The following is a 19,562-nucleotide window of genomic DNA, read 5'->3' on the forward strand; positions in this document are numbered from 1 at the left end:
GCAGCATGGACGAAAAGGGTGCTGAAACGAGAAGCAATATTATAAAAATAATTATAAAGGATCTCGAGCAATAAAACCGAAAGTAGTAATCATTTAAACTAATACAAAACAAAACAAAACAAAACATGCTAACCAAAACCAGTTTTAAAAAAAATCCAGTTGAGCAATGCAAACATCAGCTGAACAGTAGAATGATATACTAGCTCGAACGTTATAAGCTCTCTACACCACTATACCGCATGAAACTTTGTTCCATTAATTAAACGTGTAATACTAAACAGCAGTTTAAAAAATTAAGTATACTTACACTTACCAAAACAACAAGTGAGTCCCTTTCAACTACAACATAAAATACACTGCGTGTCTACTTTTTAATGTTTTTGTTAGAGTATATAAAATTAATTCAAATTGAAAATTTTATGATTCATTTGTATGTTCCGATTAGAGTAAATGTCATTGTCCTTGTTCGGGATCTACTTTCATGTCCATTTCATAATAATTTGTCAATAAAATAGTTTGTTTACCTTTTCATGTCTTCACCTTGAGGTTAAAATTAATGACGACTTTGCAAAACTTTGCGGTTATAAACTTTGAAAATTGGTTGTTTTGAGATTTCCGTAATTAGAAATGAAAATAAAGTTATAGTATAAAAGGTCCATTGGCAGTCCATATCTACATTGTACAGTCCTCCGCAGTTCGCTACCACAAGCCTTGTTAAATATAAGGTAAGTTAACTTCTTTTCTTGTGAAGTCTATTTATTTTATTTTGCATTTTTACAACTTATTAAAGATATTCATGTCCATTAGAAAAAAACGGACATTGTTAAGCGGAATAAATGCCCCAGCGTAACTATGACTTTTACACAAAGGTATTACATTCAGAGACCAAAAGGTCTTCAACAGGTGTAAACACACCTTTATCAAGCTCTGAACAAAAGTAATATGTACATTTCTAGAAGTTTTCAGTTGAGAAAGCAGGCAACACTTTCTATGTATCTTATAAGATATTTCTAAAGCCTTTCAAAAGAGCATTACATTATTTAAAGTACGTGTATACTAGTGTGTTAATAATTAGAACTTGTAAAACGAAAAAGATTCGCTAAAAAAACGAACAAAATACTCAATTACATTTCTTTAAAATGATAACGTATTTGTTTGATAAAATACACCTACAGTATTTTTTTCTTAAAAATTAAACCTGTCTAATGTCAATATACGTGTACATGTATTAAAGAATATAGAGTACAAGCAATATCTTTCTTAGATCAAAATGAACTGTCTCCAAGTCATCTCAGTGGTAATGGCAGTCATGGTTGCCGCCGCTAGTGCCAGCGGTTACGGCAGAAGAGGTGGTGGTTTGGGTGGCCTTGGTGGAGCTGGCGGGTTTGTCAGTGGCGGTGGTGGAGGATTCCGTGGTAGCTTTGGTGGCGGATTCTCTGGTTCATTAGGTAGTAAGTAAAGTGGTGTTGTGAAGATTTAATCTAATGTTCCTCGGTGATTTAGCAGTAGCATGCTGGATCCGGGTGAAATATATGTCATTAAAAGATCACAGCATTCACTACACGGTTGAAATCATCAATTATATCTAGAATAGAAAATTTACATTGTCCTTGTTCAAAAAGAACAACTTCCGTGTTGTGATAATTCTCAAAAGGTGTTATTTTATTATATCCATTTGTAATGCCAATGGTGTTTATTTCCCTTTGATTACCAAAGAAAGCAATACGTTTGATATCTCCAACGACCACAATACCTGGAAAGTTTCATAACTATCTGTTGTACATTCCAACAGGACATGTAAACTGTCACAACCTGTTTACGCAGATTCAAAATCGAAAAAATATTGAGATGAATTAAGTTTACTTGCGGTTCTACAGCTCTTCAAAGAGAATATTTGATGTCAGTGTTTCAAAATAAACAGCTAATTAAATCTTATAATATTAATGCTTTTGTCTTTAATTGAGTTTTAGTCTTGTTACTAAGTAACGAAAAGACTGGCGACGTAAAATACAATCATATTGTCTTGGTTACTTGACTTTAAAATAGAAAAAAAGTGAAGGTATCACTTTATGAATGAATATCAGCATAATATAACAATATCCATGATTTTCCTAATAGGTGGTGGATCAGGACTAGGAGGTGGAATGGGTGGACTTGGAGGTGGATTCGGGGGATTAGGTGGTGGACTTGGAGGTGGATTCGGAGGAGTAGGGGGTGGATTTGGCGGTTTAAGTGGTGGACTTAGTGGTGGGTTAGGAGGCGGTCTTGGTGGAGGATTAGGAGGCGGCCTCGGCGGAGGATTGGGTGGCGGACTTGGCAGTGGATTAGGAGGTGGTCTCGGAGGTGCTGCCCTCAGAGCAAACCTAGCTGCTCGTCTTGCTTTGTCAAGCGGTTTGGGTGGTGGATTAGGCGGAGGTCTTGGTGGTGGATTGGGAGGTGGTCTTGGCGGTGGATTAGGTGGTGGTCTTGGTGGAAAGAGTAAGTTTTCTTTTACCCTGAGGCATTTCACCGACTCCAATTTGTCTATGTTCCGTAAAATAATCTTAGGTGAAAGGAAAACACGATTTGGTAATAACGTTTTTAGGATAAAATATTGTAAAAAATACTAATAGTAATCCTTGTTAGAATTATTCGGGTAGTGCGTGCACATAGTTAACGTCAAGCCTTGGCAGTTTACAGATCTATGATCTAGTTCTAAATGATATTGTAGAATGCTCATTAGAGGGGGGGGGGGTCGGTTCAAATCAGTGCAGTCGTATTTCATTACACAACTAACTTGGTTTGATATAAGACTATGACCAAACATGTTTTATCATAACTAATATATAAGGTTCATCCTGAATTAGTGTATTCGTGGCTTTATTGTCTTGTCTATCTCTCCCAACTATGTAGGTTTAGAGGTTTAAGTATTGATAATGAAAACGTTTATATTTAGTTGTATAGAATTCATATGATAAGTGTTGTCTATAGAAGTTTCATTGACCGGAAAATTTCCATTTACCAGCAAATCCTATCTGCTTTTGCCTATCACATTTAATTCAATTAGAACTATTCACAATACTTTTTTTATCATTACAGGAGCCTATTGAAGGACTATACCTACAAACCGTATATGGTATAGCTTACTGGCTGGTGCTTGGTTACTACATTTCATAAATCATCTTTAAAATAAAAACTTCGTCATAAAACCTTTCGTTATCTTTCCATAGTAGTGTAATGGACTGGAACTGTCAAAGATGAAGTCAAAGCCATCAATCCTCAGTTACACAAATCTTTTAAATCAACACTGGTTTACATATACTGTTTCGCATAATCATCAAGTTTCCGCCACATGAAATCCAGTTAATTATAAATTACTTTTCAAATATAAATAGTGTGGTTTTATACGTTTAGCAATTCAAGCTTACAAAATATTATCCCATTTGGTATTAAATGAAGTCCTATAATTCGAAAATGTAAAATGCGTGAAAATTGAAAAAAAGCTCACGTCTATAAAATATATGAAAGGAAAAACTCTGAAGTTTCATGGAAAAAAATTATGGAAGTTAGACAAATGGACCGACGGACAGGTGAACGTGGACAACTTTATACATGTAACACTTTCTGCCCAGAAAGAGGCATATAAAATTTCAGTTAACACAATTTAATTATCACGTTTGATTCTACAAGAATAGTATGTTTTGTTGGGCTCAGCTTGATACAGCCGCAGAGGTCGAGCCCTGGATAGTTGGGCCAAGTATGGATACACTATGCAAGCTTGATACATCTCTGAATTTCTATTCCGATTTTTAAAATATATGACAAATAATAAGAATTTCAATGGAATCAAAGTGGCATCTTTTTCATAAATGCTTCCAGTTAAAACCCACAAAATAAACTCCAGACTTCAGTTGGAAGTATGGCAATTCGTGGTACAATTTCCAGAGAATCCATTCACTTTTAGTCAATTTATTGCCTTGATATCACGAAACAAGAGCTCCCGGGAGGCTGAATCGCTCACATTGTTATTTTTTTTTGTCTTTCAAGGGCAATAACTCTGAGACGGAGTTATCCGACAATTTTGACTCAAAGATTACTTTGGTAGGACTTATCATAAGGATCATTTCATCATTTGAAAGTTTCATCCTGTCTATTATAGTTTTCAAGATATTGGCTGATAACTGCTAAAACATAATTTTTGCCTTCCAAGGCAATAACTCAAACAAGGAGTCGTCCAAAACCTTGGTTCGCTTGATTGATCTTCCAAAAAGATTTGATCCCTGCAAACTGTTGTAGGCTTTATCACAAGGATCATTTCAGAAATTAAACCGAATGGTTTTGGAGATATATGCGAAAAACTTCTGTCTTACCCCTACAATCTATTTTCAGTAACGACGGCCATGTTTTTCGACGGATCAAAAATCCGCACATCAATTATATGCAGGATACCCTAAGGAACATTAATACCAGTTTGGTTTCAACTGGCCGAGAAGTGTCAGAGGAGATGATTTTGGAAAGAAAACATTAAAAATTGCAAAATAACGTTGCAAAATGGCAATAACTCCAACACGGCACGAAAATTTCACCACAGACATCCATCATAATGCTGAACACTTTTACTTCAGTCAGAATTTGGCTAAACCTAATGGTTATGGAAATATATGCAAAAAAAAAAAAAAAAAAACTACTGTCAGACCCTATGTTCTATTTTTAGTTACAACGGCCGTGTTTTTTTCATGGATCAAACATCCCCATATCAGTTTCATGCAGGATACCCCCAAGGAACATTCATACAAAGTTTGGTTCCAATTGGTCCAGTAGTGTCACAGGAGAAGAGTTTTGAAAAATTGCTAACGACGACGAAGACGATGATGGACGTGAAGTGACGGCAATAGCTCACATGGCCTTTAGCCAGGTGTGCTAAAAACTTTTTTATGGCCCGTAATTCATAAATAGTTAATTAATCCCAGCATTCCTTTTTGGTATCATTGAAGTATAATATCATGACATCTAGATAATCATTAGGCTTCCACGGTGGTACCATTGCATGTCTCCCCTGGACTTGACATTTTATGAGCAAGTCGGCGAGTGTTTCTAGAAAAGCAGAGGACTCTTATCGTACCGGTGCACCTGGTCCATGCTTCCAGTTTTTAGTGGCGTACGAGTTGCTAATTTACTTTTTTTTACTTTTTATGTATTATTTTGGTTGCTTTATGTTCTTTGTTGTGTTTGCCTGTTTTCCATGTCTGGTCTTCGTCTCTGGATTACATTCTTTTGATTTCCGCTAGAATCATGGTTTCCTTGATTACTCTTTCATAAAGTTCCATATACTTTTACTCATAAACAATTGATAAGTTGTTGTCTGGAAAACAAATTGTCTATGAACGATGGACAGCATCATGTCATTGAACAACCACATTTTTTGCAACTCAATAAAAACGAATAAGATTAAAATGGATTAGTTTTATTCATTAGGAATGATAGTGACATTATTATAAATACAAAATTATATCACAGATAAACTATTTATAGACTTCTACAACACAGTTATGAACACATGTCAAAAACGGACACAGCATACAAAAATCTGGACAAAAGCTTTTAAGCAATCCATATAAAAACCTTGCAGAAGAAACAAGAACAACTTTTAAGCTTAAACCAACTAGAAACAAATGTGCTGTTTAAATAGATGCCAAAATATCACAACAAAATTTGATACATGTATATGTCTTTATAGCATGAAAAAGTGCCTTTTTCTGAGAATGTTCACTAACATGCAAGATTTTCACACAGATAACAAAACTTCACAGCTGACATGACTGAACCAAGAACAGTAAGTAATGACTAGAGTAATGTGCTTGAACAAACACATGAGTTATCAAAACATCTCTCAATATTTCTGAGCTATTCCATTAAATAACAATGAGGAAGGATAGCTAAGGATTTCAATGTATAATTTTTCACATCGAACTAATAGGTATACAGTGAGTTGTCTTCCCTCCTCCTGAATGACATCTTTTTTTCCCATCAGAAAATGGTTTATTGCTAAAATTAAATTATTTCAAGACATTAGTATGTGAAGTACATGAGTATAATGTATACAGTCTAAATTTAATCTGTAGAAGAAATTACCTGAGAGCCCAAGTAATACATTCAATGATTAATCTACAAATATTTCCCCAAAACTCATCAGGGAGGATCTAGAATTTCAGTTTTAGGATGATGTTATTAGAATTAAAGAAACATTTTTGGGAGAGGAACTTGTAAAAAATCAACATTTCAAAAAAAAAGATTTTAGGTGGGCGTAACCTGGCAAACCTATCTTTGGATCCATGCTTGCTCTTATGGGTACAAATAGATCCACATAGCCAGTAGTTACAGAAAACCTTAAAGTAAACATCTATAATCCGTGTTCTGACAATAACGCAAGTATAAACTGATTCACCAACTTTAACAGAAACGCTGAGAAAAGAAAAAAACAACAAAATATTGAGTAAGTGTTTTGACAATAATGCTGGTTGTGAGAATACTACTACATGTAAGTACAGAACAGTCAGTGTAACAACATGATAACAAAAGACCTGAGATCATAGAAAAGACCATGATGAAATTCTATACCCATACGTCATTAAATCTTGGAATTGACCATTTTATACTATTATTTAGCTAAGGTAGTCTGCATTGATTGGTTACCATTAGGTCAAATATTTTATATCGAATGTTTAAAATAGTGAAAGATTTTAAAGCAGATTAAGCAGGATAAAAGCTTCACATTTAGACTCAAGATTGAGCTTGGTTATCACACAGCTACAAATGTACTTTTACTTTTAATCTTCATTTTATGTGTTCAATATAATAAACTTTACAGGTGACAATCATTGTGATCTAATGGCGTTTTTTGCAGTATCTAAAAGAAATTAACCAAGAAAAACACCAATGAAATATTTTAAATGGTGAAAGCTTTTTTTTGCATTAAAAAAAGCAAGACACTGTAATGAAATACACTTCCCCTAGCATAAAAATGATCAACATACATTCATATATAAGTAAACATAAACATCTATGTAAGTCTTACAAGATGTCCTGTTCCATACATAGTGGCTGTGCAACAAAATTTAGAAACAGCATAAAAACGATATGATCTGCATATGTTCACATGCATGTATCACTCATCATAAGCTGATTTTAATGCAATTTTTAAAAACAGAATGCACATGACCTGTGCCATGGAGATTTTCAACATTTTAAATCATCCTACAGTGGCTGTGTAATAAACTTTAGAAACTATTTCATCATGGTCCTCTCAAAAATAAAGATATAATAACAGTAACACACATATAATCTCTGTTTAACAAATACTAACATTGTAAACAAACTGGTTATCACAAATCTAGTCTACTAGCACTGGTAATACTGGGGGTATAGAAAGTTGTCTACTAAAACAAAAGCATGCATTTGTGGGATACAGGTATACCAAATTTTGAAGAGTTTACCAAAACTAACAATTCCATTCAAAAGGACCTGAGCCTGGAATTTCCTGAACAGGCCCAGAACTTATATTTTTATATAAATATAAAACAATCAAGCTTAGTTAAGAGACATTTGACAAAGTGTAAGAGAATAATCAAACAAATGTTTTTTTTTCATGAAAAAGTCTTATTTTTCTATCTTCATGTAGGTGAAGAACATTAAGGATAATGTGTGGCACCACTTGGTTTCTGTAGAAAAATCATCACACAGAGTCTAAAAGCATAATTCATACTGTTTAATGGCTATTCCTTTCTCCAATGGAAAACTTATTATCACATCAAAAAAAGTTTGGGTTTTTTTATAAGAAGTTAATTATCCAAAAATGCAACAATATTTTGTTTCAAAATAACAGATATAAATTTCATTGGACAGTAATATCAAAGAAGACATACCTTTGTAGTCAGATTATTTAGTTCTTCTATAGGCAAGATAACCAACTTAGTACTTTGACGTCATCAAAGTTAATGGGTCCACAGTCCACAATTCAAATGATTCCAAACTAAACAAGTCTTTGATGAAGGGACAAACCTTAATTTCAACTTCAAGTGATTAGATATTTAATTATCAGGATTATGTTTAATTTTTGAACAGGTTATGCTCGCAAAACCAACTTTGAGGCAGTTTATAATGTTCATTAAGTGCTTCAGGGTTTATGAAGTGTAAACTGCCCCAAAGTTGTTTTTTCCGTCATTACCAGGTCAAAAATAAAAAAAAATCCCTATATACATTGTCAGATGAACTAAACAAATAGTCTCTCTAAAAATTAACCTAACCCTTCTCACACTTACCATATATTATATGTTATATTTGAAGTCATGATTGAAGATGTAACACTTACAGCTTTACAAATTTTGCTGGTCATAACACTCACATATACTGACTAACACCAAGGTAACGATATAATAATGAAAGACATAACAACCTGTGTTTTCTACGCCTTAAAAATCATGTAGTACAAGTATTATTTCAATAAATGCTTCCATATCTTAAACCAACAAATTTTCAAGGCTGTCATTTGTGGTAACCATAGTAATTTTGTCAACTGCATTCAAAACTTTGTAAAAAATTTTGTCACTCAGGGTCAAATTGTCCACTTCACAAGTTGTATAAACTGTACTATACTTATCCATTGGAAAACCTTTGTCCAGTGAATACCCCAGGGCCCAAGAACCAACACACATACCGATTATAAAATGAATTTACTCTATCTGAAGGTAAGTCCAGAGTAACAATAGGAAGATCTGGATAAATGTAGGAAATCTAGAGAGAGGCCCCTTTTCTTCTAAAGAAAGGGACAATTCTTGGTAAAATGGTAAATGCAAACCACAATATTAAGCTTGATCTGTATTTTATTGTCCACACTATTGCGCTAAACTTAAAATAGATTTGGTTTAGTGGCCCTATAAACTTTATTTTGGAGAAAGAAAGAGAGATACACTAAACAGAAGATTGTGAAGATCACCATTTACTCTATATATAACAAAAACTCTAAGCCATTGTTTATCCCAGGAACAAAGTAGAGGAATCATCAGGTCACTGAGATTAATAGTTAAAATATATGGTTAGCCTTGTTAATAAAGTTCATGATTTTCTTTTTAAATTTATCTTTAACATCTATGAATTATTGAACATGTAGTTCTCCATGAAGATTAAGGAAGCATTTATTGGTAGAGTTTAACAACAATATCTTCTCAGTTAAGTTGTAGCATTCATAAATTTCATCGGCTTAATAGCTTCAAGGTTAGTTTTGTGATTACTCAATGTCACACAGAAGCTTGAGTAATATTGGAATGGTCATTGTCCTCAAAGACACTTTGTTATTGTAAAACGCATGCTTTCTTGAAATCTGATTCAAATTCATCTTCAATTTCAGACAAATCTGGCTCCTTGCCTTCCAAATTTGGCATAAATTTGCTGAATTCAACATCTTGTTGCTCATAGAATAAGATGTATGCTGAATTAGTGTCAACTTGATCAACTGAAATTTCCTGCAAACAAAAATAATTTATGATGGTAAGTATTTTTTGATATTATTTCATAATGCTTAGCCTTCTTATCATGCTTATATAAAGTATTTTTACACCCTTTTCAATTTTTCTTTTAATGATTAGCAGTTTGTCAACTCATCAAATGCATCTGTAGTGATGGCGAAAAAAAAATCCACAAAGAAAAAAAGGGTATGGTAATTTTGTAAAAATATCTGATACCTGATAAATATCTGATAATTCTTTCTATTGCTGGTGAATAGTGACATTTGTTTAAGTCTTAACTCTTCCAATTTTGTGACAGGATTTTTATGAATGAGTCTAAATAAAGTTTGATATAATGAGTGCTTCTTTTTTTTTCAAATATAATTTAATGGGAGGATAGAACAACAATGCTTTTCACCCTATCCATGAAGTCTTTTATTGATGAATGAAGACTAATTTGAATAAGTCAATGGAAACCATAAAACATGTAGTTGTTTTTTTTTCTTCTTCCATCTAAATTTTTTTTAAGGGGTATAAATCCCACAAAAGTCAGTAGATCATAAATTTCTAGTAATATGCAGAACTACTTATCATTTCCTTACTACCTAAAAAGTGTCATGAAATTCGGTGCAGCAGTTTCCAAGGAGTTGGGCTTACAAAAGTGTGGTGGACAGTCCAGCATGGCGAAAAAATTGTCTCCAAAGTGGGGGCAGACAATTCTAACCTCTCTATTTATTTGTATTGTTGTAAAAGCCATGTTCAGACATAACTGGTGCATATTATCTTTATGTTTATTCTAAGTCTGAATTAAACAGGTTTGGGGATTATTCAAAGTAATGTATAAACACTGTAATACAGGACCTTACCTTACAACTACTGTCATTGTAAAGATACCATTTACTATTTGGATTTTTAGCATAACATACATAATGTCCTCCTCCAAGTATACCTGTGTGACACTGAAAGCAAATGTAGTAAACAAGATTCAAATTCAGTTTATAAAACAATATGCTACTTGCTACAGTCTCCTTTTTTAAACTCTCAGCAAAAAAGTTTGGGGTGTACATAATAATCACTGTCTGTCTGTCTGTCTGTCTGTCAACTTATTCATTTCTTGTCTCTATCTTGTCTAGACTAATAGCTGATATGATCAAGGAAGGGGTAATGGGTAATGCGTGAGCTTTTCATTATATTGACATGAAATCATGGAATTATCCAAGGGTTAACTTCAGAGACTTTATATACAAAATATGCAGTTTAAACGAACATGCAATCATCAACTACCAATGTCTACTACTGTAAATAATTGAATTTTTGGCGGCAGTTTTATTTTTGCTATTTTCACTGTCATAACTGTGAGGCCAAATTTAAAGTGTAATAAATATTCAAAGAATTAAAAGGATGATCCCAATTAGAGGAAAAGCAAACTTTTAGTAAAAATTTGATAAAAAAAAGATGAAAGGAAAATTTCCCAACTTACAGTAAATGTGGTACATTTAGATGATCAGTTTAAAAAATAAACTAGTTACACAAATTTTGTTTCTTTACAGAGTGAATTTAAACTATCAGTGGATGTAAACAGTTTTAATCAAGGTAACATTCATGATAGCTTTTGAATATGATAACTTCTCAAACTGATCTGCTTATGTACTTTACTTGCAGAAAGAGAACTAGCCCCAGTTTCATAGAGAATCACAAATTGAGATTCGTCAAATCCTTCCTCAAATCAAATTTGGACCAATCAAATCACTTGAAATTGAAGATTTGAGGAAAATCTCAACTTGAGAATTTTTTTATGAAATACAGGCCAGTGGTTGTATCAGATCTTTGTGTAGTTTCCTACTTTTCATACTAAACTTACAGAAAGAGAACTGAGGTTGTATCGGATCTTTGTGTAGTCAGTTTCATCACGATTATTATTACAACTTTCACATCCATCTGATGCATCTAAAACAAGAACATAAATAAAATCTAGGTTTTTTTTTCCACAACCTATCTACATGTATATGTGTATACTTGAGGTTGCAATACATGCAGCAGGGTTAGAAACCCTTATGAAACAAGGTATCTTAAAGCAGAAAATGCTTGCATCTTAACTCAACTGTCAAAAAATATTTTGCTTTCATGAAATAAGTGGTTATTATCAAGTTTACAAAATTACTGACGACAGACAACTGCTTAAGAGTCGGAATGCATGTATACATAAAACTTGACAAAAAAAATTCTTATCAATTAATCTCCATCTTTAAAAAAAAAGGAACAGCTTTCCAATGTCTCCTGTGAAAAAAAAAGTGAGGAAAACTTCAAATTCACTGAAATTTTCTAAGTCAAAGGTCCGTAACTTCCATAAAAATCATTCAACCGTAACCAAAGTCGAACTTAATCTGTAACTTCTCATAGTAAGACTACATACAAAATTTAAAATAAATTGGTGAAAGCATTACAAAAAAAAAGTGAGGAAAACTGTAAATTTACTGAAATTTTCTAAGTCCAAGGGCCATAACTTCAATAAAAATCATTCAACTGTAACCAAAGTTGAACTTAATCTGTAACTCTTCATAATAAGGCCACATACCAAAAACAAACTTATTTGGTAAAAGCATAACAATAACTAGATAAAGTGATGCCCCCACATTTAACCTTCATACAGCTATATCATAACTCATAATTGTAAAAAGCACTTTGTCAGATGTGTTATTGTGTCTGTGAGACACAAATGATGCCCCTGCATGTGGTTTTGAGTAAAACTCAGCATAGCTGAATGAAACTTAAACTCAATCTGTAACTAATCATGACAGACTCACATACCAAAAACCAGTCAAATATCTTCAAGCATTTACAAAAAAAAAGCGAAAAACTATTATTTCAATACAATTTTTAAAGTGCAGGGCCCATTATTTTGGTAAAACTCAGCGTAGAAGAATGAAACTTATACTTGATTTGTAACTAATCATGACATACTCACATACCAAAAAGCAGTTCAATATCTTCAAAGGTTTACAAAAAAAGTGTGGAAAACTGTCATTTCCATGAAATTTTTGAAGTCCTGGGCCCATATTTTTGGTAAAACTCAGCGTAGCGGAACGAAACTTTAACTCGATCTGTAACTAATCATGAAAGACTCACATACAAAGAATCAGTTCAATATCTTCAAGGATTTTCAAAAAAAGTGTGGAAAACTTATGGGACGGACAGAATTATTGACGGAATTACAGACGGACAGGGGTAAAACAATATGCCCCCAACTTATCGTTGCAGGGGCATAAAAAGTGCAGGAAACGCGGACAAATGGACGTCTGGCATTTCCATGTTTGCGACACGTTGCGGGGGGACAAAAAACAAAAACAAAAACAAGAAAGCTTTATAAAACAAACCAATCACAAGGCTTGCTTCAAATCAAATGATTATTAATTTACATACCAGACTTAGGTGTTATACTATCACATGAAGGTATAGTTCCATTTGGCACAATAGCACTATCGGCACTTTGTAAAGTGTCTTTTGATTGGTTACAATTAGCATCATAAATGTCACTTTGCTTTTCACTAGCTCTTTGCACCACATATTTAGACGGATCAAATTTCTCAAAAGGAAAATTGACGATTTTATGTGACTTCACCCATCTACCATTTAAAAACTGGAATCTTTTTAAATTGATTATCTGAAATAAATAGAAAAAAAGATTGTAAAAACTTAATTATACATAAAATAAAGGAGACTACTATTTGATATTTAGGGGAAGGCTTAGAAGGCTTCCTCGGATCAAAGTATTTACTTTCACAATGTTAATGTTTAAATATTTATTTTTCACATACATCCAATCAAATTACTGTAGAAGTATTCATTTTCGTGGTATACTAATTTTAGCGGTGAACAGAAAACTGCGAAGGAAAGTACCCAAAAAATTGAGTTTTAACACAACTGAATGCTTATTTTTTGTAAACCGCAAAAAGGGATACCCACAAATATGTTCACTTGACAGAATCCACGAAAATTAGCAACAACGAAAATTAATACTTTTACATTATTTATTTCATTTACGTATAAGCACGATGTTTGAATCAGGGTGAAGTGAAAGGATGAAAATTTTCTCATCAAGATTAAAATATTTATTGTTGAAAAGGTTCTAGTGCAAATACTTATTTTTAAAAAATAAATCATTGTCTGCCTTTACAAGCTTTACAAAATAAGTAAAATTAGGACAAAACTTCGCAAAGTTTCGGCAGTAAACTTGTTCTACGAGAATCGAAATACATGTAAAAAGAATGTATGCACAGTCAATGAGGAAAGAATGAGTGCAAAATTTCAGAAATGTCTGGTGAAAGGTTAAGAAAGCAAAAACAACGCCACCTTGGTCCTATCAGTATATCTGTCAAATCTTAGGAAACTCTCATAAAGAGCGATTCACTATACTAAATGTACTTCAGATTTGCCTTAAACATATAGCAGAAGGTAAGCAGAAAACAGAGAACAGGTGATACACACCTAGCTTACCAATATTTAAAAAAAATATACATATATTAAGACTTAAAAACTGTATAAAGTTACAAATACCAGTGAGTACATGTACATTGTATGTATATTACTACCTATATGATTCTTAGACCATAATATTTACCAGGACTGGAGGTAATCTCCATATATCTAATTTCTTAGAAGCCAGACAGTGTTTTTTACACTTTGAGCAGTAGTATAGCTCATCTTCGCCCAATTCTTCCTCCTTAGTAAAGGCCTGTAAACATGTGTCTAGATTTATCGGTTCTTTCTGCTTTCTCCTACTATCCTCTACACTAGCATGTTCCTCACACAACTAAAATGTAATTGTTTACTTCAATGAGCATACATATATTATTAGTCGTTATATATACTAACCTATTCATTTTGAATAAATTGAACATAATGTGGATAAAACAATAGGTGCTTTTACAAAGGCAGAAGGGAGCTTACCCTACCTGTACACCTGGTCCATACTATAATAACGTTTTTTTTTTCTTAAGTTCTTTTTATTTCAATATTTGTTGTATATGTCTCTTATTTTTCATTAATTTTTGTCTCATCCCACAACTTTCAAGTTTTGCATTCCCTCATAAATTGTAAGTACCCTTATTTTTGCTGTTTTACCTTTTCATTTAAGAATCCACCCCAAAGTAATTGTAATTACAGTATCATTTTCATTTTTCATGTGAAATTCACATGGATGCACATAAACATTAATGTGATTTTCACATTAAATTCATGTGAACTCTCTCACATATTTTATTTGCTCAGTTCATGTTAAAATCATGTGAAAAAATTTTCCTTGTTCTCTAACCTACCCTTTCTAATGAAGTCTGATATCGGAGATGAAGTGCGGTAGGATCCCAATCTATTGCTATGAATGATGAACCAAAATTAAAACTCTCACTGCTGCAATTAAGTTTACATCCTCGACAAAATCTGCAAAGATATCAGATATGAAATGGGAAGAGTGACTAGAATCAACAAACTAAACTGGTCAGCTGAATTATGTGACACTTTAATTACATGTGCAGTGAAGAACTTGTGTATGACAGGAACTCAATATAGTTTGTAAGATTCACTCATAAATTTAAAAATTCAATGAATTACAATGCATTAAAACAAGAAAATATACTATTGCTTGCTAATTTCAAATATTAATGAATTTCCCAAGTAATAAATTGACTGGTTAAAAGAAAAAGAACATAGTCTGAATGCTTCAACTGTGTCAATAGGATATCAAAGTGCATATCAAATGGCCTTAAATGTTTGGTTTTTTTATGCCCCTACACATATATATATGAAAAGGGGTAAGCAGTTGAATGTAATTATAGATCTTTTTTCAAGAAAATCATTAAATTCATTTGACTTGAAGCTTTGTTGCAGCATAAAGCATTTTGCAAACGAGTAAAGATTACTGTGAAAGTACTTTAATTTGTGGATACCAATTTTTTTGTGGATTCTTGAATTATTGGTTTTGAATGAGAATCTCCTTTTCATTGGGAACCAAATTTTGTGGTCTGGCTTAACCACGAAAACCATGAAAATTGTTATCCCAAAAACAAACGTACTTTCACAGAACTTCATTGTTTGTTTATAGAGGCATGAAAAAAAATATCAATTGGAAACTGAATATTTTTAGGCATGAAGAAGAAAGTATATCTATACAAACCTATGCCAAGGACACCAGGCACAAGTTAAACCATCCTTCTGTACTACTTTCAATGTGAAGGGATACTCATACCCAAGGCTGTCATCACTACAAAGAAATAATGAACATGAAATATTCAAGTTTATACCCTCACTGGAACAGCAATCCAACAAACAGGAAGTTGATATCGAACTAAAACCAAAACATCTTACAAAATATGCTCTACCTACCTATTTATAAAGCCATATACCAAATCAATCAATTCATTAGAGTTAAGATAACTGTGACAAAATCATACCATTTAACCTTTGGTTCATATTGGAGAGATGGTCTCAAGTAGGAAATTTTTAGGTAAAGCTATTTTTTTTATATAAAAATTCAATTATTAAGTATTTTTCACAGACAATATAATAATTTTAACCAAAAACTTTTATTAAGAATTTTTCACAGAAAAATATAGATATTTCAACATAAAGCCTCCCACAAATATTACATTTTATGAGGGAAATTGTCAATTTTTCATCCATTTTGTGGGAATCTCTCCCCCCTCTAATGTGGGTGAGTTAACAGATATCCAAAATCCAGACAAACAGAATGTGGATGGACAAGTTGATTGGTGTTGAATGGGGTATAATTAATTAATTAGTTGGAGAACTAACAGTATGCAGGCTATCCTTACTACTTAGTAATCAACCAAATAGACTATCAATGAGATTTGTAATCATTTTTGTTTCCCTATGTCTTGTAACACATGATGGGGATATTTACAATAATAGTATTTGAAAAAAAACAATTGTAATTACTTGTCAACGTTTACCTTCACCTCATTTAGATTAGCCAAAAGCCTTATTAATAACATATACACATACTATCATAACACTTGCATGCATTCATAATTGCAAACCGTTGAGCTAAAAACAACCTAAATTTCAACAATTAACTTAAGGAAAAACAATAAGACTAGTGATTTTTCTAGTGCTCATCATTATATTCATTGAGGAAAGACTTTTCAGAATGACGAAAATCATCTGGTCTCATTTCGTCACCTGAAATCTTTGAAAGTACAGAATTATATTAAGAACTGTATCAAGTGGAGAAAGTGACAATTTTATTACCCAAAGCTAATTACCCCTTGCAACAGGTGTCAAAAATTTGTTTATACAATCACCAAATTTGCCAATTACACTAATCACGCACGAGGAGTAAATGTTGATCTCTTCACCACTCAAGCGTGACTCTAATGCACATGGTGAAAGTCAATAAAGTTAATATGCTGGTACAAAATTTCTGCTGGGGAAATTACTTTTCTTCTTGTTAACTTTGTATCATAATGACAAAATGTTATTTATCAGTGTGGGTAATTTGGCCAGTACACAGGTGGCACCCTATTTTGTAGATGCATGTCGGCAATATTAACAATCTTGAAAACATAATTTATGCTATTAATGAACTCCCCAGAGACCAATACTATATAAATATAACTAAAATGATGACTCAAATTTGTAATTAACTTGGATTGGATCCTAAAATCACAATTGAAATGGTGCTAAAAATAGTATTTCATGAGGCAACACAGGGAAAATACCTATTTGAGAAAATTTATATCTGTCCAATGTATGTATAACTGGTGCATGTTAAGGCAGTTCATATCTATAACTATACACTGTGCTAGATGTATTTTTGTCTTTCTACAAAAGGTGGCCATGCAGAAAACAGCATTTTTTTCAATATTAAAGAATTTAAAATTATGCCAAGGATGTATAGAGAATGTAGTCCCTGATTAGAGTGTTAAAGGATTTCTATTTTTTATGATTCTTAAAGGCTGTTTTTTTTTTTTTTTTTTAAATTAAATCTCGTATATTTGCTATTTGGATTGTCTGGAAAACATGTTCCCATAACAGTGAAAATGTGCTTTATTCATATGCAATGTACATTTAAGTTTTATTTAATGTCTTTACACAGTGCTGTAAATAACAGATTATACTGAAATATCTTATGTCAGATGCAAATACTACCGGTACATAAAAAAATGTACCAATAAAATGGTCCTATTTTCTCACGTGAAAGTGACTAAAGCTTTTAGTCCTGGAAAAAACCCTGAGACTGTACATATTGACCATAACATATCTATTCAATAGAGTTATGTCAATTTTAGATATCTAAGTAGAACTGGACTAGAAACACATTAAAGGAATGACTACTATAATTTTTTTCTGTCTATGATGAAATAAGTTGAAACTCAACCATGTGGTCCACACAAAATATCCTGCAAAGCAAGGAATTTTCACTGAGGTTATTTCACAGACAGAAAAAAAATGTAACAGTCATTCCTTATAATTTACTTTTAGCATCAAAATTCAATAGAAGATCATCGAAAAATGTTGAGTGTGTCACAGTTACATAACAAAGATGATAACAAAATATTTTGTCAAATCAGAAATCATGTTACTCCTGAAATTAAATTATTTTGCTCTATACACCACAAATGATACTGATAATACTTTTGCCATAATTTCAAATTGTCAATATTTTGTACTGATATTATCCTTACCAGTCCTGTGCATGATTAGTTGTTTTAGCTTCTGATGGAGGTAGTGGACTAACGAGTCGAGACACTTGTGTCCAGACAAACTGATATAGACACTGGTTTGTTGTGGCGTCAACACATGGTAAAATGATAGGTGTACCAAACAAACAGGGCCGTGTCTTTTGTACTGACAGGAAATACACATCCATCAATGTCTGTGAAAAAAAATGAAGATGTCAATGCTTTGATACCATCTAAAGTGGTAAAATGATAGGTGTACCAAACAAACAGGGCCGTGTCTATTGTACTGACAGGAATACACAAAAACTAAAGATGTCAGTGCCTTAATACCACCTACAGAGGTGAAAATCACATTTACAGGTAAAAAATAAAAATCACTCTTTATTTGCATGGTTGGTAATATGAATAAGCTGCAGCATTCCTGTGTTACCCCAATAATAATACTTTGCAGCATTCCTGTGTTACCCCAATAATACTTTGCAGCATTCCTGTGTTACCCCAATAATAATACTTTGCAGCATTCCTGTGTTACCCCAATAATATTACTTTGTTACCCCAATAATAATACTTTAAAGCATTCCTGTGTTACCCCAATAATATTACTTTGCAGCATTCCTGTGTTACCCCAATAATATTACTTTGCAGCATTCCTGTGTTACCCCAATAATATTACTTTTACAAATGACATAATTAAAAGTATCCCAAGTAAAATATGAGGATTGTTTTAAAAGTTACCACACAATGTATAGTCATGAACTAAAATAAATATTTCATCACTTCTCTCCATGACACTGATTTCTGATTATGTGGGCTTACAATAGCTAATTCTATGGCAAATAGAAGTCAAGTTTATTCTTACTTTTAAAATAACTAATGGAAATTATGTGAATTTTGTCTGAGTTCTAGCACATAATATTTTATCTATCATTAATATGTTAACTACTCATTCCATTGCTATTTCTGAGAAAAACAATTTCAGACACAGATCGATGAAATTTGACCTGCAATATATACACTGACACCTGTCAGTTGTGAATCTAAGGACCTACCATCTTCCGATGGACTGCTATAACAAAACCATTAAAGACATCACCGACAGACTTTGACATAGAATCTGGACTTGACAGGGTACCAGTCAGTTCACTGGGATTTCTGGAATGTGTAGGTGTACTACTACTCGAACTGGATCCATTGTCAGACCGGTTACCATCTTCTCGGCTGCCATTCTCATGACCTAGCTTCTCTATGAAAAAGAAGTACCAGAAAATTAAAAATTGAATCTTTTCTTGAAGATTTTTTTATTATACTAATTAACTTCTGGTCAAAGAAAAGGCCTATCTAACCATTCCACTGAGCCAACGTTCATAGTTTTTTTACCATTTAGGTC

The 19,562-nt window shown here is 32.7% G+C and overlaps 2 protein-coding genes across 3 annotated transcripts in view; one reads left to right on the forward strand and one right to left on the reverse strand.

Moving 5' to 3' along the window:
- The first annotated feature begins 634 nt into the window (after positions 1 to 634).
- On the forward strand, positions 635 to 3,188 carry LOC148607750 (uncharacterized). Of its 2 annotated transcripts, none has more exons than XM_088545058.1 (4): positions 635 to 725; positions 1,265 to 1,451; positions 2,119 to 2,478; positions 3,079 to 3,188. In XM_088545058.1, the coding sequence occupies exons 2-4, from the start codon at positions 1,271 to 1,273 to the stop codon at positions 3,087 to 3,089; spliced, it is 552 nt and encodes a 183-aa protein (XP_088401184.1). In that variant the 5' UTR covers positions 635 to 725; positions 1,265 to 1,270; the 3' UTR covers positions 3,090 to 3,188. The 2 variants fall into 2 exon arrangements, with proteins under 2 accessions (XP_088401184.1, XP_088401185.1); XM_088545059.1 differs by having other exon boundaries at positions 1,265 to 1,448.
- Positions 3,189 to 5,427: 2,239 nt separating this feature from the next.
- Positions 5,428 to 19,562, reverse strand: part of LOC148607751 (ubiquitin carboxyl-terminal hydrolase 32-like) — a 49,594-nt gene continuing 35,459 nt past the window's right edge. Inside the window, exons 26-34 of the mRNA XM_088543877.1 lie at positions 19,225 to 19,418; positions 18,179 to 18,369; positions 15,649 to 15,735; positions 14,795 to 14,915; positions 14,098 to 14,289; positions 12,900 to 13,140; positions 11,341 to 11,426; positions 10,346 to 10,438; positions 5,428 to 9,497 (exon numbers count right to left, since the gene is read on the reverse strand). Coding sequence (XP_088400003.1) covers positions 9,327 to 9,497; positions 10,346 to 10,438; positions 11,341 to 11,426; positions 12,900 to 13,140; positions 14,098 to 14,289; positions 14,795 to 14,915; positions 15,649 to 15,735; positions 18,179 to 18,369; positions 19,225 to 19,418 — 1,376 coding nt within the window. The 3' untranslated portion in view covers positions 5,428 to 9,326. The remainder of the gene's footprint in view (positions 9,498 to 10,345; positions 10,439 to 11,340; positions 11,427 to 12,899; positions 13,141 to 14,097; positions 14,290 to 14,794; positions 14,916 to 15,648; positions 15,736 to 18,178; positions 18,370 to 19,224; positions 19,419 to 19,562) is intronic.

Source organism: Perna viridis, chromosome 9 (genome assembly GCF_037379345.1).
Source record: "Perna viridis isolate PV_CMFRI_1.1 ecotype Kerala chromosome 9, ASM3737934v1, whole genome shotgun sequence".
Taxonomy (NCBI): domain Eukaryota; kingdom Metazoa; phylum Mollusca; class Bivalvia; order Mytilida; family Mytilidae; genus Perna; species Perna viridis.